General features: G+C 45.4%; 1 protein-coding gene across 4 annotated transcripts in view; it reads left to right on the forward strand.

Annotated features, from left to right (window-relative positions):
• The window catches only part of PTPRN2 (protein tyrosine phosphatase receptor type N2), a 648,013-nt gene that overhangs the window by 535,321 nt on the left and 84,870 nt on the right, over positions 1-27,822 (forward strand). For all 4 annotated transcript variants that reach the window (XM_083823703.1, XM_083823704.1, XM_083823705.1 and 1 more), the window contains 2 exons: positions 7,471-7,683; positions 26,637-26,831. In XM_083823703.1, coding sequence (XP_083679829.1) covers positions 7,471-7,683; positions 26,637-26,831 — 408 coding nt within the window. The remainder of the gene's footprint in view (positions 1-7,470; positions 7,684-26,636; positions 26,832-27,822) is intronic.

The following is a 27,822-nucleotide window of genomic DNA, read 5'->3' on the forward strand; positions in this document are numbered from 1 at the left end:
TCCGTCATTGTTCTAGCCCCGCTTCCATCTTGCAAGAGTGACACCCAAAAAAAAAAAAAAAAAAAAAAGATGGGAGGGGGGGGGCAACACGTAGGGGAAAAAAAAAAAAAAAATCCCGCATCCACAACAGAAACCCCAACCAGCTTTTCCAAATGAGTGACACAGCCCGTGTCCATTCATCGCCTCACTCCGGCGAAGGCTTTCTGAACAGCCCAGACCTCCTTAGCCAATTGCTGCCAGCAACATGTGGAGGGGAGGCATCGCTATAGCAACCGGTGGATGGGCCATGTGCGGCAGCCGGCAGGGGCTGCGAGCCGCCCGATATAAGGAGGGCAGAGCCGGGGCGCGCCGGCATCCTCCGCCCGCGCCCCCCGGGGCCGCCCGGGACCACCGGTTCCCCCCGGCCGGCCCCCGCCACCGCCCGGGGAGCGCCTGTGCCTGCCGCCGCCTTTGTCTCCGCCGAGGAGGGGAACGGGGAAAGGGGGGTGGGGGGGGAAAGGGGGAACTTTTGGCACCGGTGGAGGATTGCTGGAGCCCGCTGAGGTGCGCCGAGCCCTCCGAGGGAGGAGCCGTGGGTCGCAGCGCCATGGCAGCAAGGTAAATGTGGTGCTGGGGTGGGGGGTGGGGGGGGCGGAGGGGTGAGCCCGGAGAGGGGGAGCGGTGAGGGGGAGAGAGGTTTGGGAGCGGGTGGGGACGTGGAGGAGGGGGAAGGATGGGGGGGGCGCAAGGGGAACGGCCGTCCGCCCCGTCGGGTCGGGTCGCATCGGGTCGGGGGCCCGCGGTGCGGAGCCCGCTCAGCGCCCGCCCCCCCCCCCCCCCCCCCGCAGCCTCCTCCCGGACCCCAAAGCCCCGGACGCCCCCGGCCGAGCGGTGCCCGGGGCGGGCGGGGGGGAACCCGGCGGGGCTGGGACGCTGCCTTCCCCCCTAGATGCTCCCTAGGCCCGGGGGGGTTGACGCGGAGGCCGCCTCCGGAGCCCCAGCCCGGTCCCGGTGAGACGGGGCGGCCGCGGGGGGGCCTCTCGCTCTCCCGCCCTGGTTCCGAGGGCCGGCTCGCCCGCTGGCACTGGGCTTTGAGGGCGCTTTATCTAATCCCGAAATTCTGGATGTGCCTTCAGCATCAGCATGAGGTCAGCGCTGGCACAGCGGCTTGGGTTGCTCTTGCTGAAGACGCTTGGTTACGCTCAGCTCTCGCTGGCCGTCCTCTTGGCGCTCGGGCTCTGACGCTTTGTGGCTTGGACCTGCTCTGTCCCTTTATTTATGTTTTACTCGGGGCCAAGGAGGAAATCTGCTTCCCGGTGCTCCCCATCCTTTGCTTTCCCGTAACCGCTGCTGAGCCCCTAGGGCTGGGAATGGAAGTTTCTCCACCGTGGTGTCTTCTCTTCTTGCTGCCACCCCAGAGGCGCTGAGCGGCCTCGGGCAGGACGGGCCATGCTCCGGCATCTCCGTCTCACCTACCTCCTCCGCGGGCATGGATGCGGCCGTCCGGTTCCCCGAGCCGTGCGTTATCCCCAGTTCCTCAGTGATGCCGTAGGCTCTCGTGCGGTGCTTTGCCTAAATCCCGACTCGATCCTCAGGAAAGTCTTGAAGCTCTCTAATTTTCCTCTTTCGCAACCGTATGCCTTCCACGCCACAAACTTCTTTGGGGCTCTCGGATATTTTGGCATTTCAGCATCACCTTGTAGTGGGATTCAGGACAATGACTATCGTTTCTTGTAACTCTAACCAGAAACTTCACTTCTGTTTGCCTTTAGGAAGCCAGAGGGAAAATATCTACCATTGAGCAATGGATCTTTGAACTCACTGAATTCTTGATTGTATTCAGTCATTGTTCGTGGTATTAATCCTACTAAAAGGTATAGAGATGCTCCAGAGTGCTTTGTGGTGTTGAAGGTTGCAGAAAGATCATTGTACCCCTACAGATGAATAGATCTGTGGCTCTTGCAGTGACCTTTCTCAGTGATTTGAATAAGCTGCAGTTCCCAGAAACCCATCTGCCTTTTGTGTTGGTCAATTTGTCTAATCTTCCCGACCCCTGGAAGACGCAAAAAGTACCTTCCCGTCCGATTTCACCCTCCCGAGTAAAAGCCTTAAATTGACCTCATTTCAGGTGACGAGCTGACATCTGCTGAAAGTGATCCTGGCATCAGGCGAGTTTTCCGGGGAGGGGTGAAGAGGGAGGCAGAGGACAGCAGCCCCAGAAACCCCATACTAACTCTAAAGATAATGCCTTAAAACACCAACAAGTAGCCTGGACCGTGCAGCTCGGGTTAACGGTGCTGACCCTAAAAATCCCGGCGTGCTCTCGAGGTGAGCACCCCCAGGCCCTGCTGCCCCACGCTGACCCGAGGGGGAGTGCGAGGCAGGCGAGGAGAAGCAGGGACCGAGACCGAGGGAGGTGCTGATTTCCTTTCCCTTCTTTTTGCGTTCCTATTTTACTGAAGGAAAATCCTGCCTGTAGGCTTCCTGAGGACAGATGGGGGTAGCCAGGTTTGTCCTGATGTAAAGTGTTTCTCGGGTTTTCCAGTAACCTATCAAAACTTAGGCAGCACGGTGCATCCCAACCTTGATCCCCAGTAACCTCGTAGTGGGAATTTGCTAGAAGTGAATTTAAGTTTAGATTTATTTCAGCAAGCAGCCAAAACGGGTATATATGAATACATGTTGTATGTACATCCATACACACCCACACACATCCCTTTCTTCATGTTTTCTGTATTAAGGAAATAACACACACATCCTTTTAGTACCAGTGGCCGAGACTTGGCAAAGGGTCCTTTTAGAAAAAAAAAACTGGTGAACTAAAACTTATTTTACTAAAGTTTATTTTCAAGAAAAACGATTTTCTTGTAGAATTCTTTTCTTCTGCCTAGGCACTTTTTTCCCTCCTTGAATGGCAGATTTGCAAGTACAATTTCATCTGCACAGAGGAACAATAGCTTTCAGTTGCACAAAGGATTTCTCCCACCCTGAATCCAAACCACAATGCCTCTTGCTCTGATAATAGCTTCTGAAAAGATTTTGTAATGCACAGAATTAATACATGATTATTTCCGCCTCACTTCTCTCATTTATTAGATTCTATAGTGAATTCCAAATTAAAAATAGCACCTCTTGAGTTTTTTAACGTTCTAATATTTTGAAACAAATCATATTCTAAAGTTCCCCTTTTTGCCCATGTTTACTAAGAAATCCGTGTTTTTTTTATTATTGCTCAGAAACTAAACTGTCTAATATCAATGTAAAAATCAAGCTATGCAAAAATTGCTAAAAATATAACAGCGAGTTATTTCTAAATGAATCATAGTGATTTTTCCTTTACAACTGGAAGAAAGGTTGGGCGCAGTAACTGGCAAGCTGGCCTTTGACTCAGAAATACCCTTTTAAATTTACGAAGCGGAATAAAACCTCAACTTCAGTTAGAGTTTTGTTTCGGCAAGGACCAGAATCAGGCCCTGTGTCCTAGAGGAGATAATGAAGTGTAATTCTGCTGAGGCATCTGGAAGGTGAGCTTCCACATCACTGCATGGGAGCTCCTCTCTGTTCTTACAAAGTGTGTTTCCCCCACACTTTCCAACATAGGTGTGAGAACTTATTTACATGAAAGCGTGCATTAAATATTTACTGACATTTGCCTGGAATTTGTTTGAAATGTCGGCTGTTGTGCTGCATCACGGGATGACACCACGGATCGGGACGCTGCTCTTTGATTAGAGCAGTGATTTGTGACTCCGGCGGCACGGCTGCTTCTATTTACTGATGCACTTTTTGGTGTGCATCAAGCGCGTTCTGTCAAGGGACCGGGAAAGCCTCCGTGAGATCAGATCCCATGCATTTTTTTCCCCTCTTGAACAACAGCAACAACAGAACAACCTCAGAGGAGCGGTGTAGCTCAAGCAAGCACTGTTGGGTGGAAGTGGTAGGTGTGATGTTGGGCTGAGGCAGGGTGAAGCTTTGCCTTCGAGCATTTAAGCATGGACCGGGCTGTTTGAAAGGAAGCAAAGCCGTGCTGAATCTCCAAAGCCTGAATATTCAGAGTCACTTCCTAAGCCATCCGATTAGGAATTAGCTGTTTTCCCTTCCCGGGACTCTGTGGTGCTACCCGTTTTTCCAAAAAGGCAATCTTTCAGGGGGATGTCAATATATGCTGTTACATAAAGTTGAGAAAACGCATAGCTACATGGAGCTGGATTTAATATTTAATTACGTGTAATTTATGTGGTCTATTTATTTGTTAAGCCTTAGGGGGGGGAAAAAAAAGGTGATTTGTTTTTCTTGTTATGCAACAGCTATTGTTCCCCTTCCACCCCAGGCACACACACCATGGCAGCCTGGACGAGCGCAGGGAGAGGTGTTCTGCCTTAAACGACATCCGACTGTAAATGTCAAATTCATAAATATTTAAACATTTTTCTTTCAATTTCGAGTCAAGTCTGACAGGACGCCTCTAATTAACCCTGGGCTCCGTTTCAGGCTGGGGCCTTATAGCAGGGAGGAATCCGAGGTTCAGGCGAGGTGGGGAAATCTCTGCTCCTGCCTGGGAGGGGGGGGGAGGGAGGGACGGAGGGAGGGAGCTTGCGTCGAGCTGCCTCGGTTCATTTTTACCCCGTTCCGAGTTTGAGGCTTGGTCGGACACAAACCGGGTGAGGGGGCAACGGGTTTATCGGGCTGACCTGGGAGCAGTGGGGGCCGTTTCTACTGTCGGGACCCGTCGCGGGGGGGGGGGGCGGGGGGCGGGAGTCGCTGCAGCTCCACGCCCGGTGCCGGAGCGGAACCCGACGGCGGAGCGGGATCGGGGAGCAGGGCTGCCCCGATCCCCGTGTGTGGGGGGGACCCTAAGCACCGACCCCCGGCGGCAGGGAGGGGAGAGGGCGAACCTCCGCGCCCCGACGGCGGCGGGGAGCAGGGCGGGCGGCCCCACGGCCGAGCCCCCGACGGGGCGGGGATGCGGGCGCTGCTCCTCCGGGTCCCTCCCGGGGGGGTCAATCCCCCAAACGTGTTTTTTTTATATAGTATCATTATTAATTTTTATTTTTGCAAGCCCTCGCCTGCCTCGGCACTAGGGACACGGCTACGTGGGCTCCCCGTGCAAAATGCCTCCCGACGTTGTGTGAACGAGGCTAAAGACCCCCCTGCAGGCCCCCCCCCCCCCTCCCGCGGGCAGGTTTCGAGCTCTTCCCCCAGTTTCTGGCTCTCAGCGGGGCGCTGGGGCCGTGCGGGTCCCTACCAGCGCCTTTGTCCCGGGGCCAGCCGCCTCCCGCAGCCCGGCTCTGCGGGGAAAAAGTGCGTGGCCGAGCTGGCGAGCAGCATCCCGGATCACTATCATCCCGGATCACTATAACTACGGCAGGAGAAGGCGAAGCACGCTCTTTCTCTCCGCCGTGTTTACCCAGGGCGCTTGACAGCACTCCGCTCCCGTCCTTCGCATTGTTTCCCTCGCGCAGCCCTTTCCCCCCTCGGCGGTTGCGAGGCTGTTTCACACGGCGACGGGGGAAGGAGAAGCGTTAAAATGCGCCCGGGGGGGGGGGGGGGGAGCAGAGGAAGGGGGGAGACGGGAGCGGTGCCCCACAGCCTCCTCCTCGCCCCCCCCCCCCCCCTGCGCCGGGGGAGCGGGGATGGAGCGGCCCGGGGGGGGGGGGGGGGGGTTGCCCCCGGGGCTGGGGGCGTAGGGGAGGGTAAAGGGGGAGTCCGGGGGGGGTCGTCGGCACCGCGGGGGGCCCGGGCTGGGGTTTAGCAACCCCCCCGCCTCGCTGATGGGAGGCCAAACACAGCGCCGCGGCGGATTAACGTCCCGGGGCGCAGCCGTCGAGGCGGGGGGGGGGGGGGGCTCCGGCACTTTTTTTTTTTTTTTTTTTGCGGGGGCTGTCTATTGAGATGCAGATCGCGACCCCTGGCCCCGAGGGGACGGCGGCCTTTCACCGAAATGCTAATGGCAAAGCGCGGCGGCCCTTCACCTCCCCGGGCCCCCGGGGCCGAAAGCGGCGGCTGCTGCCGTCGGTGGTGCCCCCCCCCACGCCCCCTCCCGGCTGTTTGCGAGCCCCCTTTCCCCCCACCCAGGGCCGGGGGGCCGGGGCAGGTGCCGGTGATGGTTGAAGGGACACACACACACAAGGAGGTGCCCCCACACCCCGGAGCCCCCCGGGACGGGAACGACGGTGGATGGGGAAGGGCCGGGGGGGGGGGGGGGGACAACCCCATCCTCCTGGAGGCTGTTGGGATTTGGAGGAGGGGCCGTTACGGGGTGGGGAGGGGGGCGGAGAGCCGGCGGATCCGGGATTGGGGAGGGGGGGGGGTGGCTGCGCAAACCCTCGCCTCGCCCCGTCGAGCCCCGCTCCCGCCCCCCGCCGCCCGGGGGCTGCCGAAGGCGGCCGCCCTCCTGCGCTGGGCTCGGGCAGCGAGGGAAGCCGGGAGGGCTGCCTGAACCCCGCGTTGCCATTAACTCAGCCTCAGCCCCGGCTAATCCGCGGCACTGAAGGCAAGGAGGCTAATTAATGACAAGCTTTTACAGTCAAGACCGGCGATAATTGCTTTGGTGGCCTTTATGATTACAAGATAAAAATGGACCGGGCCTGACATAAGAGCCACTGTGTACACTGCAAGACAGGAGGAAATTAAGAGCTGGCTAGCTGAATGCGGAGCAGAAAATTACTAATAGAGGAGAGATAATGAATAGGCCGGCTAGGCATTCATGGGGAAAAATCCATTTTGTTACCACGCGAAATGAGGTGGTGGAAAGGAGTTTGCTAATTGTTCTCATCTTGTAGCAACCAGGACTGAGGCAGGGGCGTGCTTTTCAATTCATTTCCCCGGTAATTGTGAGAGGGGGAACGCGGGCCAAATGAGTCTTGCTGCAATTTGCGCGCCTGGTCTTTTCATTTTCATGTTGCGTTTTTAATTGTTGCTAATATAGCTTATAATGAAGCTAATGAGGGGAAATTATCGTACAACTTTTTAGCGCATGGAGACAAGTGAAATGCACGAGAAGGATCCTCTCCTATTGCTGCAAAAAAAATAATAGTAATCCAGAGGAGTTTGGAACTATCGGGCTTTTTTTTTGTTTTTATTATGCTTTTCCTTCTACACCAGACAAAAGGAAGGACCGCCACCTACTTCTTTTATTGTGTGTGTTTTCGTGTTTTATTTTTCACTGTAGGAAAAAAAAAAAATACGTGATTTTCCTTCGTTGCCCCCTGTCAGCCTGCGGGGCTGGTGGGGGGGGGGGGACCCGGGGCTGGGGGCATTGCGCGCATCCAACCCCCCCCCCCCCCCCCCCCCCCCGCCTGTCGCTGCTTAAATACCGCGGGAGGGGACGGGAGGGGACAAGGCGGGGGGGAAGGACAAGCGATGCTGTCCCTGCCCGTCCCCTCGGCTCCATCCCCGGCGGAAAGTTGGCGCTGCCGGGGGCTTCCCCCGACGGCCCCCCCCCCTCCCCTCCTCGCCACTCAGGCGCTGCCTCTCTCTCCTCCCCTGCAGAAGAGCCACGTCCCGCCGCTCCCGCGGCGCGGGGAAGAGGCAGAGTCCGGCAAGTTCTTCCTCCTCACCCTCCTCTCCCTCGCCTGCATCGCCGGGGTCCTGGCGGCGTCGGGGGTCGTCTACTGCCTCCGGCACCGCGCCCACCACCGCCTCAAGGAGAAGCTCTCGGCCCTGGGGGCAGACGCCGGCTCCGACGCCACCGCTGCTTATCAGGTAAGCAGCAGCCTTCCTCCTCTTCTTCTTCCTCCTCCTCCTCCCCGGACCCCTCTCTCGGTCGGGCTTGTTTTGTTTTCCACGCTGCGTTCCCCCCCCCCCAGCCTCCCCTTTCTCCCGTGAATATCCCTGCAGATTCACTGGACCGGCTTCTTACTGCCGGGGATTAATCTCGGCTGTTCTGGTGGTTGCTGTAAATTTGTGGCTAATTAGAAACATTAAAAGGAGAAAAAAAAAAAAGAAAAAGCTCTCGCCACTGGAATTCTCTGAAAAAATAACACTAATATCCATAATCTGTCACCCCTGCCACTATTAATAACGAAAAATCTTTACCGTTTATGAGGAATGGATTGCACGGTTATCTGAAGATGTCTCTCTTTTTGAGTAATCGACTTCTTCGGGGTCTGATATGAAAAGAGCCTTTGACCCGATCTGTTGCCACCTTCTGCCATTATTCAGATAAAATGAAACCTAACGCTGATAGATGGGGAGGTAAAGCAGGGCCGTTTCCAGGAGAACAATGGTAGCAGCTGTGTCCCCAGTAGTGCGGGAGCGCTGCGCTGAGGTCTGCTGAAATAAATCAGGAACCTCAGGGTTTCTCTTTCGGTTTCAAAAGTATGGGGTGGAGAGAGAGGCTGCGGCTTCCTGAAGTTTGCTTTAGGTACCGGTCTGGGATGCGCGGTGGTGAGGCGGTGCATGTGTTGTGGTCCTGTGCCACGCAGCCCTGCTCAGCTTTCCCAAAATATTTGGAGTGTGGCTAGAAAAAGAATTTGAGAATGTGTAAACCTCGTTGCTGGAGTATCCGTGTCTGCGCTGCACCGATAGGGTCCCGCTAATGGCACTTTTCTGTCAAGTTTTGTTCTACCTTCTTGCCCTGCTCAGCATCAGACCTTACGGCCTTTCGGTATTCTGGGGCTCAGATGGATTCAAATCGGCAGCAGGGAGTCGTATGGGAAGAAACTCGTATTTCCTTGCAAAGTTTGTGTCTGTCTGGACCTCTCCTGGGTCAAAATTGAGCGTGTTCAGTGCCTCTCCGTAGTTCGGGGAGGTTTTAGTAACGAATGGTAAATACAAATGTTTCCATAACAATTAGCATCCTCAGGGATGGTTTTGCTTTTCAGTTTAAATGGAATTCTTGCTGTAAAAAATAAAAATAAAAATCTTTGAATTACTTTAAATCTTCAAATCTACTTTAATCTTCAAATCTCCTTTAAATCTTTCAATTTAATAAATTCCAAAGCAAGAAAGTGAGATCAGAGTCGTTTCCAGGGGAAAAAAGGAGTGTCCTACAGGACAAAGTGTGAATAAACCAGCATTTTGTCAGGTTAGTTTTGTTGGCCAAGTAGACCATCACCATAAATATTTTTGTTTTTAATAGGGAACTTGCTGTTGACTTATTCAAACTGCACAAGTAATAGGTAGTCTTTTTTTTTTTTCATTAAACATGAATACAAGAATTCTTAATTTCAAAAAAAAAAAAAGCCCTCCAGGTTCCAAAATCACACTTGAAAGTGAATTTGTGATAATTAACAGGACAATCTTCCTAGTGACAGCTCTAATTAATAGTATCTGTAATTAAAATCGTGCCCTTCCAGCAGGAAAATTGTTTGAATTTCTTGGAGTGACCTTTTTTGCCGTTTCTCTGGGGAGTATGGTGGTTAAGTTGATATTGATTTTATAATGAGCTCTGGTTTGTTTAATAAGAATCTGTAATCCAGACACTAAATGAAATGTGTGCTTCATTTCTTCTTCCCGGATTTATATATATTTTAAAATCTCCCTCCTTAGATCTAAGAGTGTAATTTTCTGTTTGAAAACCAAAACAGGCGATGTTTTGAGGATGCTCAGTGTTCCCAGAGCAGGACTGCTGTAATATTCTTTGTTCCTGATCTTTGGGCCCAGTCCTAACCACCTGACTTCTTAAACATTTCCATTGGTTTTTCAGGAGAACTGTGGTCATGAGGAGGAGGAAAAATGTTTTTCCTTAAATACAAAGGTTTCTAAGGGCCTGGCTCTCCTCCCGTGGAAGTAGATGGGAATTTTGCCATTTGTTTCAATGGCAGCAGTAGGAGGCCCCAGTACGGGCAGACAAAATCCTTGAGCAGTTTCGATGCTGCTAAGTAGCGTTTTATCAAAATGAATCACTGGGCCTCATTTTGTATATAATAAACTATTCACGTGGATTTGAAGAGAAATTAGGACTGAGCCCTGTTCACATAGTCAACATCACCGTATGCTGAGCTGTGATTTAAATGTAATGGGTATCTGGTGTGGTGCATGTTTTGGATAACATCAATTAGGTCTCAGAAAAGCATCAATTATCCTTTTCCTCATCTTCTCTGATATTCATAGGGCTATAATGTGACCTGTGTTCATATGGGGAAACAAAAAAAAACAGATAGCTTTGGAAATTACACCTACTTGGTTCTCTTCTGTATCAGTTAAAGGCTTTGCAAGTATCTACTCAGTGAACTCGGTATATTTTAAAAATATGAAATATTTCAGCAGCTGCTGACACTAGACTTTAAAACGTGATACTCCAATATATTGCTGGTTACAGCTTAAGTGACAATTCAGATTTATTTTTTTTTTAATTTGAAGTGGGGGGGGGTAGAAATTGGTTGGTATAAAAGGGCCTAGTGGCCCAGTGTGATTCAGAGAGAGCACTGAAACATCACGTTGGTTCACGTGCTTCTCAAAATGTCAGTGGTTTACATCTTCACATAAACATGACTGACCTAAATTTTCAAGATTTAGCCGAGACATTTTTCATCCTAACCCAGTTCAGCCAGGAGAGTTCACTTGGGGTTTTACTCATTCCTTCCTCACCCTGTGAACTTGGAGGAGGTTTTTCCCACAGCTGTTTAGCTGTGTTTGTTTTTTTTTTGGTTGTTTTTGTTGTTGTTGTTGTTTTGTTTGTTTGTTTTTGTTTTTTTTTTTTCCTTGCAGTTTACACAGTGAAAGACCAGATTGAAAAGGGGAAAACAGACAAATTGTATTGTCAGGGAAATAGCAGGTTGGCTGCTAAGTCTCCTAAGATGCTACTGGTGAGAGTTGGGAGCCAGCCCAAACTGCTGCTCCGCACCGGTTCCCCGCCAGTTCCTGCACCAGGGACCCTGCGCCTGCGCCGCGGAGATGTCCAGCGTCACCCCACGTCACTGCCCAAGCGTTTCTTGTGCGAGAGCACCTACCTACCAGCACAAGGGTTTTTGGTGTAGAGGCAGACCAGGCTTAGGCGGAATGGCCAACACCACTTAAAAGTTGAAGCGGGCAAATGAAATGCTGGGGTGCCTTCGCTAACCGGGCAGGTGGAGCGAGACTGATGGAAGTGGTTGAGTTGAGGTCTGGAGGTTTCTTTGGAGGCTTTCCCGAGGCAAGCAGCTGGCTTTGAAAGCATTAAAATAAGGTCTGCGAGACTAACCCTATTTGAAGAATAACATTAGGAAGGATAGATACACAACTGCAACTTCATTTATCTTTGAATCGCTAAGCAAATGGCAAATTATAGCCTGGTTTAATTAGACTGTGGCTAAGGAGCTTTTCAGAATGAATGGCAGCGGTGTATCTTGTAAAACACTACGTGTGCATGAAACACAGCTTAAACAAAGGCGGACACTTTTTGTGTACCTTTTAAACACGTCTCCCGTCCTTTCAAATCACATGTGTAACGATTAGATAAGTCAGCGTCAGTGTTTGTGGATGACTAAAAAGAGGATCGAGCCACCCTGTCTGCGCCTGTGCACATGCGCACACCTACGCTCGTGTTTTTAATTGTTGCTCGTGTCACTTTGATCTTCTCTGAAAAGCAAGTTTAGTATGCTACTAGTCCCCTCTCTGGTCCAGGAGATTAGGGCAGAAGCGTTTTAAGAATTTTCAGCAGAGCCTCTTTGATTTATTTCACAGCGCCGAGCAGATTTTCCTCCCGCACTTTGAAGCCTTTCGAACACCACCCAGAGAAAAACGGGCATTCAGACATGGGGGGCAGGCTGCGAGCGGGGCCACTAAGTGCACATCTTACTTGTCACCGCTCCCATTAGCGAGCAATTTATTAACGTAATGAGTGTATATTAGCGGCTGCAGCTATTTAGAGATGCTCCGTTGGATTCAGGGTGATGTATTTGTGAGTCCAGCTGAACCCTGGCTTTTGACCCCTGTGTGGAGAGTGCTGGGTTGTGCAAGATGTTAAATCATCAGCATATTTTATACGTCGAGTTGCAGAACTTTCCTGTGAGCATAATCTTCTGCATCACTGCTAATGCTCTGCAAAATGTTGGCCATAATGGAATTTAAAGGCAAAAGTTGAAATGCATTGAAGCTGGCTTCAGAGAGCCTCCCTGTTAATATTTTATGTCAATAATGTGCTTTTTAATTTTCCTTGATCTCAGCCAAAAGAACTTCCCTTAGAAAGCGAGGGGGCAAAGACCAAACAGTTTACAATGAAGTCCTTCTGCAGCTGCCTGAGGTATTCAAGGTTACATGAGCCGTGCACCGTCAATGCAGCTGGGTTACATCATCCGCTGTTTTAAAACTTGTTCAAATAACTTGATTTGGCAAGCATATAATTGTAAATTATATGTTAAATTCTATATTATTACATGTATGCATTATATATAAATTACATACTCCTTTGTCAAATTCGGTCTTATTAATTACATGATCCTGCTGGATTCAAAGCCACTAAAAACTTCTCTGTGCTTTTAAAGATTTGATCCTGCTGGTATTTTTGGTTAGACAGAGACTTTAAGAAAACAGTATTCACAACAGTTACAATAGGGATTTTGCTACAAATATTTTTAAAGGCTCCAGCAGAAAGAATCTGTACTTAGCCATCATGCCTTTTTGGTGTATTTAAATACAGATAATTCATTGCATCTAATATGGCTTCAGGTTTTAGACTCTAGACTGACTTTCATAAGCAAGCATGTTATTATCGTATTAGATCTTAACATTAGAGCAATATTATATATCAACTCCTTGGAAAATTGAATTTTGTGAACTAAGTGAAATGAAAAAAAAAAAAGGAAAAATGAGCTGCTATTTCTCAAGTTCTTGGTAATATTCAAATTAACATCAGGACCGAGAGCAAAGTAAGCTGGCAAACTGGGGATGGTCAGTGCCCTAAAGCAGAACCTCATGTCTATGTAAAACTGCTTCCTTTTCAAGGATCCTCACTACACTTCAGCAAAAAAAAAGCTATCACTGAGGATTGAAGCATTCAATACATGAGTATTTAGTAAACATGTCAGTAAGGAATACATTTAGTAAGGATTTTGGTTAGATGAAAATTTTGCCCTAAGGCTGAATGCTGCGAAGGGCTTGTTTGTGTTTTCTTCTGGGAAAACAAGGGGCATAAAACATTTTTAATCCTTTCCTGTCCTTATTAAAAGAGAAAAAAAAAAAAGTCATCTCACGTGACTGTGTAGTGACAGGACTAACACTAATTGTCTGCAATAAAACATGGGAGGTATATGTATCAGAAGAGCTGTTCTTGTCCATTTAAGGCTGCTTACTGTGTATTATGTGAACAATTTTCTTTAATTAGAATTTGGTCTTAAAATAAATTCCCAATAACCTGCAAATGTATTACATGTAATGTTGTTACATAAAGCACTGGACTTTAAGGTGAGACAGTTTTTACAATCTCCCAAATACTTTACACAGAAGCCATACGTAGCAGTAATGGGCGAGAAAAAAGAGTTGGGAAGTGTTTAAAGGTGGCAAGAAGAGAGTTTACCTTTTGTTTAAATATTTTATTGGTGTCAGATGGTGGACAGCCAAAGCACAAAGAGGCAAAATGAGAGGTGTACGAATGCGGATCTAGCTTCCTTACTAACTTTTTTAAGGATGTTAAGCTCCCAGCAGCAGGGAGATGCAAGGAATCCCTTCCTCTGTGTGGAAGATGTTTCTTGTGCTCATTACAAATAGCTGTCTTCCAAGAAGAAGAAGAATATAACCAAAGAATATATTGAGGAATACAACTTTTGTCAGCAGCTGCATGCCAGAGAGGGGGGCTTGTCCCAGCCAGGTGCTGCAGCAGGGGCAGTGCAGCAACACTTTTTTTGCTAAAATACTCTTTTCCTTAGACTGGGCAGGTGGAGAGAGAGGGGTTTTTTTTTGAAAGGAAAATGGGTACACACACAACTCCTGGAAGCGCATGGGTGAGGAGGTGCCATGTGGGTTTAGGTCTGAAGGATGCAATCCATCTTTATCAAGCAGTCAGCTGTTGGTTTGCACAGAGAGAGCATGAAGTAGCTGAGAGCAGGTGATGGTCGGCCTCTCCCCTTGCCACACTTGCTTCATTTTTCCCTGTCTAAAGGAAAAAAGGGCTTGGTGTTTTGTGGAGCAAGAAAAGAAAGGCTCCATGCATCTCACGGTATAGTTTTGGGGTATTTTGGATGTAGGAAAGTGCAAAGAAAAATGAATAGTCAGAGGGGAAATGAAGTTAGTGACTCATTTTTAATTACTGGGAAATTCAGAGTCCTTACCCAAGCAGGCCTTTCTTAGAAAATGTGCTGGAGGTGCTCTGGCCTGGCAGGCTGCATCTCGCCTGGTAAATTAAACCGGTAAATTGCTCAAACTGCCCTGGCATGGCTTCAGGCCAAGCCACCCAGCTTTCTCCCAAACAATCTCTTGCACACAGTTAGCACAGGCCAAGAAAAAGACGTATATCCATTTGCTGGGCAGTCTTCTGAATAGTTTGGCTGTGGCCAGCCCGTTTAGAGGGTGAGTTTTATTACTGCTTTACCAGCCATGAGCCCCGAGCACCCAGCCCCTGCTGCAGAGCCCCTGCACTGCTCCTGGCCACGCCACGGGGCTGGGTTTGCACAATGGATCGTCTCCCTCCCGTAAATCGATTATGTCCCAGGGCCTGGACCTTTGAGAGAAGCCAAAGATAACCACAGCCTTGCCTAATGGGCTGGAGAGTATTTGATCTGCAGTCCCAGGCAGTACATCATCTCAAGTGTCCTGATATCTTTCCGCAATAACTGTAGTGTCTTCAGTGGCATTTTTTCTGATGTTATGCAGAGGATAATCAGGCCTGTCTTTCCAACATACTCCTGCCCTTTTTTCTGTTTTCAGATTTATTTATTTTTTTGAGCAGCTATGTTAACATGTTTCATATTTGACACATTTGTCTATTGTGTACTCTCTCAACACTCAGCAGCTAACACTGTGATCTGGCTTTCTGAGCCTTTCCTATTATTCCCTCCAAGTGCTATGCTGGAAGGAAAAAAAAGGTTTAAAAAAAAAAAAGGTATTTTTTAAAGTTTTTAACTGGGAAGGTTTTTATTTTGCAGAATAAATCTTGTACTGGGGTCATGTTCCCTGGAAGAGAGCAGAGGTTAATTTTGCCTGCATAAGCAACAGTTGCAGGTGATGTTTGTCAGGTCTTGTAGGATCCCCCTGCCTGGGAGCAGGAGCAGGTTGCAATGTGTTCTCTGAAGCCTGAGGGTGCAAAAAAAGGCGTTCTCCTTACTGCTTCTGTTCATTCTGCACATCGATCTCACACAGGGAAGTGGGGAATCTTTTGTCCTCTCTGCTCCATGTGTTTGTACTCAGCCTTTGTGAAGGATTCGAAGCTGACCATGGCCACCTGAGTTTTTTCCTTGGTAAGCAATGCAGACTTGGCTGCTGGATGAGACAGAGGGGCAGAAGTAGGGGTCGCATCCTCAGCTTTCCTCTCGGCCTGTAGCCCGCTTGTGCAGCTCTTGGAGGGAAGCGAGTGTTGCCAAGCCAAATATTCTGGGTGGGCTGTGACGTTTTTGCTGGTTTTGTTGTGATGTGAACCGTAAGAGAAGGAGTTGGGGTAGAGTAGGCTGGAGCTCTCCTGGGGTCATGCAATTGTCCCGGTCTTCCCAAAGAGGCCGGGTGAGGTGGTGACCTCGTGGGATGTGTGGGAGCAGAGGCACCCCATGGGTGGGCGTTGTGCAGAGCTGCCAGGAGCTGGAGGTGCAAGGAGGATGTGGTCCGTGCTGGCTGGACAGGAAGCCTCATCTCGTTCCTCTCAGCAGGGGCAAAGCTCGGGGGATGAGGACCTCCTACCCCAGATGCTTTCCCTACATTTACAGGCACAACTGAGCTCTAAATGCTTCCTAGTTTAAGGGACGGAGACAACTCGTCTGACTTCTTTGTGCTGTGATTTTTGCTATTACAGGTCCTGAACTCTCACAGCAGCAGTGAATGCCACTGCTTGGGTATTCCTACAGTTGTGCATAATCCAGTTCAAGTTCTCAGCCTGCAGCGTGTAGAGCCTGCGTTCATCACCTGCATTTTTAGAAAATAACTAAGCCAAGATTAAAGAAGAGAGGCTGTAAGAGAGTGTGTCTAGAAGTGAAATCTTTCAAAGAAACAAAATTAATTTTGGGGGAGGATGGGAGGGAACAGCTTTCGAATCAGAGAAAATCAAATTTAGTGTAGGTGGCTTGACCAAAGGGGAAAATGCATTAGGTTTTCTCTAAGCCTTCCTGTCCAGTTTCTAGATTTTCTGCAGGACACATCAGTGATGTTTTATTGATGTTTGCTTGGGATGCCAGCATTCTGAACAAGAAGAGATTTTGATAAGGGAAATGGTTTGTTAAATTTTTAATATTTCAGATGGATAAAATCCTATTCATGTTCTGCGCAGTTTTTATTTTTCTGTCTTCACACCTAGCTAACTCAGTTGCAGGCTTCTTGATGATTCCTGCTTTTTCATTCTCCATAGGAGTGTTGCTGCTTCGCAGAACTGTGTGCAGCAGCATGTAGATCTCAGAAGTGGCTGCTCTTGTCCTGCAAAGCATGGACAGCTCATCATTACCATGATAAAACTCACTTTCAGTATTGGGTTCGCATGCTTACCTTGGCTGGTTAAACATCGAATGTCACCTAACTTGGAGATTTATTCATTTCATGCAGGCAGGAAAGCTCATCCTTGGTCAGGCTGTCTGACAACAGCTGAAATACTTGGTTTGAAGTGGGCAGCAGCAGAGCCGTAACTACCAACCCTACCTATTTTCTACTAGGCTGGTTTGAACATCCTACTAATCTTCCAAAATGTATCAGGGAGAATATTCACATGTCAGAGAAATATTGATCTTTTCTACTAACTATGAATAGAAGAGGGAGGGAAAGATGAGAAGGAAAAAATCAGTATGCCGCTGCTTTTTTGACCACGTGGGTAACCAAAACTTGGATTTTGCCTTTTTCCAGCTTCTCAGCTGGACTTCATCCTGGCTCACTGTGAAGGGAAAATGCCTGATTCTGAGTGAAAAGGGGGGATCTGCTGGGGGAGGTTTCATTGCAGTGGAACATAGCAGAAGGTGCCAGTGGCTGGCCATCCACAAAGGGTAGGAGGACTGATGTGTTGAAGCTGAATATAGTTTCGGGATCAAGAGCAATCTACAAATGTCATTTCATGTGATATAGTGAAATTATGTCACATAGCATCTCTCCTGTACTCTGGGGAAATAATATATATAGTAAAATGGGAATAGGAGCGTGTGAAGTCCATATACTGTCACCCACTAGAGTGAAATAAAGAACTGTAATTCCTAATTAACCTCACTGGAAAGCTCTTGTGTGTGGAATTAAAATATGTAGGAGGGTTGCCTACCAACCTGTTCCAAATTTGAACTTGTTTTTGAAGGTTTGGATCAACCCAGTGGCTTTCCCAGCATTGTTGACTAATAATTTTGTTTGCTTGTTTGAAGACCTTAGAAGTTAATTAAGTGAAAATCAATGATTGAGGCTTCTGCAGGTGCTGGTCACTCCATCTCAGAAGGAACGCTGCAGAAATAGAGGGAGAGAGGAAAAGGTGACAAGAATGATTAATGGTGGGGAAAACTCATATAAAGAGAGACTGAAAAGACAGGTTATTTCTTATAAAACACTAACAAAGTGGCACAGTAGAAAAGTAAAATGTGTATAAGATGAGGAGCTGAAGAAAAAGTGAAACTTACTCTCAGTTCTGCATAACACTAGGGCAAAGACTAGTGATTTAGTGATGCTAAATGCATAAAACCTCTTGGTGCTATTGCTGCTTTCTCTGAATGGGAGGTCTCCCTGTATCTCTGAACATCAGTACTAAGATCTGAGTACAAAATCCCTCTCACTTTTTCCAGTATCTCCTGTAATGCTAATAAAGTGGATGTGTAGAAATATTGACCAACATTTTTAATCCTTGAAGGCTTTTGCTGTGTGTGATAGAAAGAATGTCTGTGCTCAGAGATATGATAGAGCTCATACATTTATTTTTTTATTTTTATTTTTTTAGAATTTAGGAGGGTTTCAACGTACTACCAAGTTTTTAGCTCCTAATAACCTCTCTAACTTACTAGCAATGCTGTGCTTTATATATTCCTTTCTTCCCTGCTGTTTCCTTGTTCACAAAATTTGCATTTGTTATTCCTAGCAGAGCTAAACCGTGATTTCACTTTTGTTTTCAGTGGGGAATGGGTGGAAAGCAATGACGTTAGTTTTCATGTCAGGAGAGGGTAATGACTGGCACCTTCAACTGTCATGACAGATGATGTTATGAAAAACAAATGTCGCTGATGGCCATCTTTGATAAATACTTCCTCATCCCAGCATCATGTCTGCTGTGTATAGCCTCCTTCCATGAAAAAAAGGATTTGAGCTTTTTAGAAGCTTTTAGGGCTTTTTGTATTTCTCTTCTTGGTTTTAGTGCCTCTGTTACCAGGAATGCAGTTACACAGACTTTAGGAGAAGCAATAATAATCCTTGGAATGGGGTAAAACAGCATTTTTAGACATAAAGTTGTGGCTGTATGTTTGTTTCTTTCCGAGCTGGACGTGGATGCTGAGTTCTGCCGGCGAGCTGGGAATTCTCACTTCTGCCAGAAATGGTCTCCCATTTTCAGTCCTGCAAGACAATAAAATAGTGGACTTCACAGCCTTAATGTATATTTTTCTTGAGAAACTACAGCTGGCTGGGGACTGCGTTTTTTGCCTGCTTTGGGCCCCAGGCAACTATAAACGCTGGGAGTGGAAAAGGAAACATTCGTGGCGGTTCTCTTTTAGAGCAGGGGCATCTGCTGGAGGCTGGTCCAGCTTCGGGGGTGTGAGGCAAAGTCAAAATATGTGAGAAATTTGCACGTGGTTGTGCATGGCCTTGCAGGTTAATTCAGTCATTAATACTGTTTATTTGTGAACCATACTGTGCTGTATGGCTCTCCCTGTGCTAGCAATGAATTTACTGTCCAAATTCATATTACGCAGCAGCTGGGGCCACGTCAGCAGGCATTGGAGTTAGTTAAGATGAACAAAGCATGGCAAAGGTGATGTGTGTTTTACACATAAAGGGGCGGTTGTGCTGGTTGTAGGGCCAGTTTTGCAGATTACTGTGGGTACAGGACTGCTGCAGTGGGGATGCTCCTATCTGGACCCTACATTCAAGTTTCTTAGCAGAACTGAGGGCTGAACTCTGATTTCTCAATGTCCTAGTTACTCCTTAACATGTCTTTCCTCTCCTCGCTTCACACTTACCATTTACTTTTGATACACTATATGCAACCCCACTTGCAAGGTGGGAAATGCAATTCAGGCACCAGCTTTGGTTGAAACCACCAAAAAATATATTCCTTTTTTTTTTTTTCTTTTTATCTTCTGTCTGTGAAGTCCTTTACACTACCTCACGTTAAGCCAGGCATGTTTGATGAAACTCTTCCCTCTTTCAGAAACCAAAGGTGGAAGCTGTCTTGCTCACGCAGGCCCACTTAGAGTGCTCTCTTCTAATGTTGTATAGGATGAAAATCCCCAGCACAGCCACCCAAACGCGGTCTTGAAATTGTCCTGATCCCCTGGCAAGCAGTATTGTCTGCAAAGAAGTTTGTGCTTTCCTGGTGTGTGCAGCAGAGAAAACACTACCTCTATTTCAGGGCAATATCATCCAACCTATGCTGCCATGTCCTCCTTACTGAGTAACCAGCTGGCTGTTTAGATGTCCACCTCATTGATGAGAGTCACTGAAAGAATTAAAATAAGAATATTTTCCTTAAACTGTATCACTTAATCAGTGTCTCTGGTTGTGTGCAAATCAGAAATGTTCACATCTGCTGGACCTCTAGAGCTGTGCTCAAGACCGGGATGGAATACGGCTGTTTGTTTTGATTCGGTGGGATAAGACAGTGCAAATGCTTGAATTTAAAAAGAGGAAATAAATATACAAAAATGAAGGAAGAGTCATTTTCCATCTGAGGATAACCATGTTTTCTTTGCCTTTCCCCTCCCACATGACCTTTACTTTCTTTTTCTTTTCTTTTTTTTGTGATGAAAGGAGAATGATAATTACGTGAGTTCCCACCAGGAAACACTTGGAATGCTAAAAAAAAAAAAATTGCAACTTTTTAATTTCAGAAGTCATAATCAAAATTGGGGTTTTGTTAGGAAAATGGGTGTTTGACTGCAGTGCTTTCAAAGAGAAACACCATCCCTGCGTTTTAGGTCTCTTAAAATCAAAACAAAGCAAAAGTCCTACTCTGGGGCTCAAGATGTATGGTTAGTGGTGCGGTACAAGAGTATGGATAGTAAATTGAACAGTGCAGAGCAAGTCTTTACTGACAATCAAATATATACATTCTGTGGTCTAATTATTTCTGCCCCCACCCTCCGGGATCTATCACATACATGTCTGCATAAATAAATACGAAGTGAATGGAGTGTGGCTATGGAATGCTACGTTTGATGCTGTGGCAGAGGTGTGATCTCTCAAAATATGACTTAGAAACATTTTTCCACTATGCCCCTCTGTTCCTTTCTTGAAGGCGAGCTGATCTCAGTAGTTGCCTTTTCTGGCAGTGACAGCAAATGCGTGTAAATATTCCACACATATAAATAGCTCCTTTACTGCTGGACAAAAAGCATGTTAAAATGAAACTAAAGCTTGAAAGTATGTTTCAATAACTCAAAAATAAATGGTAATAAAGCTGTAATTATCCCCAAAGTTACAAACACAGTAAATAAGTTAAAGTTAAATTTATAACACCTGCAAGCATATTAAGTATGCAAAAGCAAAACAAAGGCAGCCAAATGACTTTAGCTTCACCCTGTAGTAACACTAAGCAAATTTGGTTAGAGAATAATGATGTTTGTAGTCCTAGATTCATTTGTTTAAAAAAAAATGAGCTTACTTTATTTTTTCATTTTTTAAATCTCACTGCATTATGACTGCATCTATCGCAAAATGTGTAACTCCATGCTGTAAGTGCAGACTTCACCTCATCCAGTGAATGATACATCCTTAATTTAAAGGAAGGGAAAGATTAATATTCACTTAAACGTATTAAAAGCGAGAAGAATTGAATTCTTAAAGATCTTTTTTTTTTCCACTCCTAGCTTATAAAAGGTTATGTATATTCTTAGTTCTCTTTATTTTATTACAAAGTATAGCCTAGGATCTTTTAGAATTAATACTTAGCATTTTTAATTTAAAACTTCTGCAAAACAATTTTGTTTCACATGTAAATTAAATACAGGGTTTCTGTACATTTGTTACTTGTTTCTGCTAGAACATTAGGCAGGTCAAGTTGAAAGGGCTTTGTGTACGCTCATCTACCAGTTTTAATAAACAGCATTTTTCTTGGTTTAATGTCTCTGCATTTTTTTAATAACTATACTATGGAAGTGTTTATTCTTTCTTACATTTTTTAAAAATGTAAGGAAATAATTGTGCCACTGTTGTTTCTGGACTAGGTCAGGTGATTTCCATTTGAATTTGTTAAGCAAAAGATTTTGAAAAGACTGGAAATGTCAGGCCTATTTCTTCAACTTTATTTTTGGAATTATGTAAGTCTGGGACTCGGTTTAAAAAAAAAAAAAGACTCATGAATATAGAGTAATGAAATTGTGTGTGTATATATATATATATATAAATAAACTAGAAAGTTGAAATTTCCCTCAGATCCCAGGTTCTTGTTGAGCAAATCTGAGGTGACTGTAACTGGGGAAGGACAACTGTATTTTAGGTAGGAAGCTACTTTCATTTACTTTGGACTGAAAATTTTCATTTATAGTACACCTGGTACCAGCTGGATGTGAACAGTGCACGTGTCACGGTTAGTGGCTGGACTAGGGCTACCTGAAGATTATTGCATGAAATAGGTATTTTAATGAACAGCAGCATCCTAATTCCAGGCAGCTTTGGGATGGAGTGGCTCATCTTTACGAGGAATGAACATAACACAGAGGTGCACGTTGGCTGTCCCTTAACTGGGATGCCCAGTGTATGTCCTTTGCCTGTGATGTGCTGCTTTGAGGTGGCTGCTTTTTGCCTTAAATTCCACTTTTGCAAATAGTAGCAAGAGATGGTGGATATAATGCTTTTATTTTTCCTGGGTGAGATAATGATGGTGTCGTGCAGTTGTGTAGGGTTTTATCGGTGTGGGAGACATTTTTGCCCTGCGCACCATCAACAGAGCCACTCATGGGAGGCTTTGTCCCCAGCCAACAGGAGCGAGTCCTTCACCAGTCTGTGCTGGCCTGACAGCAGCCACCTCTCATGCATGGGGACTCCTTTCCTGAGGCCTTCTGTGGTGTCTTCTCTAGCAGGGTTCAAAGCTCTGCTCCTGTAGAAACTGAATATGGGGGAAATGATTCAATACTGACCATCATTCAGACTGGTTTTAGTGTCAGACACTCCTATCCTCTTACTCCCTACCGGGGTTTATACAGGGTTTTCTCTACCAAAACAAATATTTCAGTAAACCATAGTGAGGTGACTGTGGGGTTCATTTCTGAAGAGGCACAAGGCCTCCTTGGCTGAGAGGAGAGTTTCTTACTCTTCTCTTCAGGTTCAGAGACCCCATCTAACAAAGCAGCATGGTAAGACTGGCTCTCTGTCCATGAGTTGTTGTCCATTAAGCACAACAACTCTATTGATGCCCTTCATTCGATTTGGGTAAACTACATTTATGGCATGATGTGGTTCATTCACAAGTGGACTGTATGGATCTGAAAATCCATTTCTTGTACCTTAGGAAATAATTGCTGCTTTGTGCTTCTCTGTATCTCTGTGAGGACAACCAAGTATTAGAAACACTTTAAAACCTCGTTGGAAGAGGTCCAGGGTTTTTCTGAGAATACTGTTTATGGTTTGTTTAAGGTTATCAATTATGTTTCAAATAAAAAGCTCTCTACAGATGATCATTGTGCTGTACTTTGAACTCATTTAACTGGACATTATTTACAGAATATTTATCTTGGTTATGGCAGTTTTTGTCACACAGCGATATTACTTTTCCATTATATATTGCATGTGACCGCCACATAAGTTTGATAATAAATGTTGGGAAATAAAAAACAGAGTAAGTGCCTCAGTATGATAGCAATTCCCATGTGATGGGAAATAATGTCATAAACTTCAAATTACCTTTTAAATAAATGTTTACGTCCAACCCATCCATTAGATCATAGCCTGAAGGGTCAGGAGGATCATTTCTTCATATTTCACTGTATGCATTATGATTGCTTTTTTAGGTGTAAATGATGTTTTTAAATGAAGAATGGCACCCGAACTATATACAAACAAAGGCTAGACATTACAGAGTTGCTATATGGCAGAAATAGCCTCAGCCACTCTGCTAAATATAGAAGTGCAGCAGTAAACTGAATTCTTTCTTAGAAAATATTTTTAATGGTGCATGTGCTGAGACAATACAGAAATACGCCTGTTTGTGTCATTCATGCAGTTTGCAGCTTTGACATTTTAGTCAAGTCTGAACTCTAACTGTGGTTTGGTAGATGGCTGTTTTGCTAAATGCTTATGAGAGTAAAGATTTTGGAGAAAACAAAGAGCATACCTGAGCGTGCAGAGAGGTGAATAGATAACAGGTAGTACTGAGGGTTTTAACCACTCAGGGCTTTGCATGCCTGTGAAATGGTCCCACCTCAGTAAGTGCCCAGGGATAGTGTTTCCTGAGAGCACCAGTTGAGAAACATCCCATGTGTTGAGACCCCACTACTCCCAATACCTTTCACAGGAGAGGGCCAGAGCAGCCTGCCTTAGGGATGAAACAAACCCAAATCCCACATTTAGGTACGTACCTGCCCTGAGTTGGACATCCCTAGTCCATGTGTCCTGAAGGAATCCATTTGGACCCTCAAAACAAAACGCGTTGAAGCTTTTGTAGATGGCGGTGTAGATGAAGCTACATGAAAAACCCCAAGAGGGGGCAAGATGGTCAGGCTTAGCGGAGGGGTGGCTTTGATAAAGCTGTAGGTGTCCCTAGCACGTGGGGATAGGCAGGTTCCTCAGCCTGGGCTGGCTGGGACTGGGGGAAGGAAGAGTTGCCAAGGGCCATTAGACCAATCTAGAGATTAATTAAACAAAAAAATCTGTTTACAGGCAGGGAAAAACCCATTGTCTTGGTGATTTAAAACACCAATCAAGAAACTCCGTGGTGTTTTTGCTGCAACTCTGATTTGACCTTCCTGTTTACATTAAACATTTTTCTGGCGGTGTACAGTGACGTGCTTGCTTTGTTTAAGGTATTTGACAGTTACAACAGTTCTGGGAATAATTGTTCTGGTTGTATATATGTCAGGAAAGAAATCCTTTGGTATCTGAGATAAAGTTAATTTTTTCTTTAAACTTATATATGCCATGTTTCTCAACCTTACCATCCTTCATGAGGACCATTAATGTTAAACTGTGGCTTGAAAACAGATTTTCTTAGTAGCATATTAAATAATTTGTCCAAAGCATTTTTAGGGAGGTTAATCTAATCTAGAACCAGTTGGTTATAATATTACTTCTTTTACAACTTACATTTGCTAATATTAATTTCTTAGAGTTCACTTGTTCCTGATTCTTTTTTGTTAGCAGAGGTCTGTAATCCTTTCCACAGCAACCACTTGTAAAAGCAGAGGATTATGACTTGGGGCAGGATATGAGCAGCAGGAACAGATCAACTTAAAAACAAAGATCCTGTCTGAGTACAAATGCTATTGTTAGTAGAGAGTTGGGGTGAGTCAAGTGGCAGGATGTCTATTAGAATAAGACAAATTCATATTTACGCCACATGGCATGCTAGCCAGAAGACACATCCTTTCAGCAGTTGTGTGATAGACTACATATTTTTATACCTTTTACTTTTTGTAGTTTTGTCTAGTCCAGTAAACTATTACCTCTGAGAATGGCTGGTATCTAAACATCTGAACAGCTTTTTGGTTTTCTGCAGATTTATTTTTCTGTCTAAAAAGCTTCCGCACTGTTATGCTTTTCCCAAAATCTGCTAAAAGTAGGGATTTGAAATTACACTACCGCAAGGTCATTCCAAGGTTAGCAATAGCCATTCTGTACTATTGCTGTCTTTTCTGATGACGTGTGTGATCCTTCATAAAAAAGGAGAGTTTTTTTTCCTTTGGCCCTATATTCAAGGTTTGTTGTTGCTGTTTTTGTTTTCTAATATTTGGCCTAAAATAAATAAAGTTGATACGTAACTAAGAAACTAAGGTACCAAGTGACAGAAAACATTCAAGTGGAAGTGAGGAAAAAACCCTACATTTTATAAATACAGAAAACTTCTACATAAGCACCTCTAATGGCAAATCAAACAAAAGCTCTGGTAAAAGGCAGACAGATGGAAAATGTTTGGATGGGTCTTTAATCATTGCCACATTGAGGCAAGAGAAGTCTCAATGCTTGCTACTGAATGAATTAGGATCCCTCTTCAGTGTCCTAAAGTTTGCAAGGTCAAAAAAAAAATACATACTCCTCAAGTTACATTTCTAACTCCCATATGAAAAAAAGATTTTATTGCAGTTGATATATGGAGTTTTTTAGATCATCCTACTGATGGCACTTGGGCTGTAACTGTATTATCAGTCAATAAGAAAACAAAGGCCCCAGCATTTCAACAGTATGAATTCTTCAGACTGTATTATTTTGTTAGCCTGAGGCAAGAGGCTGCGCTCTTAGGACTCGTCTGTGCAGAATGAGTAATCCGAGACAAATGTGCAGCCACACCGCGTGTGCAATATGTCCAGATCCCATGGACTAGCCTCTCTTGCTGTGCAACACAGGCAGCCAAGTGTCTCTCATGGACAATAGACATATGTTAAAAATGATAATTTTATTATAGTCTCTGAGATTTTACCACACATAAGTGATTCTAAGAGCATTATAACAATCACAGCATAACTGTGGGTCTGTTTATCCCATTAGTCAGAATTTTGTACTGTAGGGAGTTGCTTTTACCAGTAGGATTTTGCGTTATGTAACCAGAATTCTGTATTTTTACATGAATTCTATGCACAGGCACAAGTGAAAATATATATTCACAGTGCAATCCATTTTGGTGTTTTTACATGGCTTGCATTAGTGTGTGATAGCTTGAATTTTCTCTGTTTGCCAAAGCTGCTTAAACAATACAATGACAGATTTCTGTTTTTATTCTTCATTAATGTCATTCTTCATCCTCTCTGCCCCACATCAGGGAGGAAGCGTTGTGAGTTTGCTATTTTAATGAAGAGAAATGATGCATCTATCAACTAGAATTTATAGTGGAGGGCACATCAATTCAGTTGCCTTGAGCTTGCTGAGTTTGCATATTCCGGGCCAAGCAGTGCTCTCGATTACTCCTGTGCAACCCCATTAACTTCAGTAGGTTGCACAGTTCAAAAGTTGCTGCGCTGATCGCAGGGCGGTGGTAGGGGAAAAAAGGGAGATCTGTTGGGAAAGTCAAGCTCCAGAATATTATTTTTTGTTATCATGAAAGGCAATAGGCACACAGTCGTAATTAAACTTTTGAAAGGTTAGGAGAGCCAGCATGTAGTAATTTCATTGAGTATTTAATCTTTGTAGATGTGCAGAACAGAACAGACAGCCTCCCAAAAATCACTGTGGTGAGGGGGAAAACACTTCTAGCCCTGGAAACATATTGTAAATCATATGTCTTCAGTAGAGTGTATCCTGTAATTACTCTTAACCGTAGGTTGTTTCTTCCTTTCTCTCTCTAGGAGCTATGCCGTCAGCGCATGGCAGTGAAGACATCTGATCGCCCGGAGCCGCTGCACGCCTCTCGAATCAATAGCGTTTCTTCACAATTCAGCGATGGGCCCGTTCCCAGCCCCTCGGCCCGCAGCAGCACCTCGTCCTGGTGCGAGGAGCCTGTCCAGTCCAACATGGACATCTCCACCGGCCACATGATCTTGGTAAGGTGGTTTTTCTTCACGGCACGTGCAATGTTGTCAGAATGCGAGATGCCTGCTCAGCTTTTGGCAAGAGTTAACTTTTAAAGGAACGGAAGCTGTCTGTTCACACATCAAAAGTGTTCCTGAGCTTCACTGGTAAGCTTAGCCTTGTATAATTAAAACTAAGAGGATTTTTATTTCCATTTCTTTCTCATTGTATTGTTTATTTTTCTCTCTGGGGAATATTCTTTTATCTCGGACATACAAATTTTTTGTGTGCTTGCTTTAAAAAAGATAAGTCACTCTTTGTCCTTTTGTGCTATTAATTTATGTTTAACTCAGCTTGGACAACTGAAGAAAACTGCTGAATTTCTGATCAGCTTCCCTCTTTTTCTTGTGTGTTGTTATTGTGTAGAGGTATCTGAGCTGAGAATGCAACAGAATATTAGCAATACGGAACATTTTTTTTCATTACTGTTTGAACGGAGAGGGACCTGAATTTTGAGACTAGCCTGAATTTAGTTATCCTTATCAGGATTTCTTCTAAGCTGTATCTCTTTTATGTTTGAAATGATACAAATATCTTCTGTTAATGGGATCTGCATGGGAAAACTTGGGTTACTTCCAAACATGACTTGCAATTGGTATCAGTGTAGAAGATGGACACGTGAAGATCTGACTGTATGTATGCAACAGTGTTAGCAGCCCAGGACAGAGTCTAGTGGTTGGGACTTGCTGTTTGATTCTGTCTCTCTGTCACTGGTAGCGTCCTGCTGGGAGTGCTGGGGAGCAACCCCCTGGGTTTTGTGCCTTATTTTCCTCCTCCTTTAATTATTTGGTGTCTTTGTAGAGTACATTGAAATTGGCTGAGAAGAAGCTAGGTGATGGTGAAGATAATAAGTCAGGTGTTATTTTGCTTCCTATATTTGATTTCTGCTATTTATTAGTAGTACTGACCTCATGTAAGCACCCATTCCAGTTGGTAGCATTGCCATGCTTTTGGAAACTTCCC

This window comes from Anser anser (assembly GCF_964211835.1).
Source record: "Anser anser genome assembly, chromosome: 2".
Lineage (NCBI taxonomy): Eukaryota > Metazoa > Chordata > Aves > Anseriformes > Anatidae > Anser > Anser anser.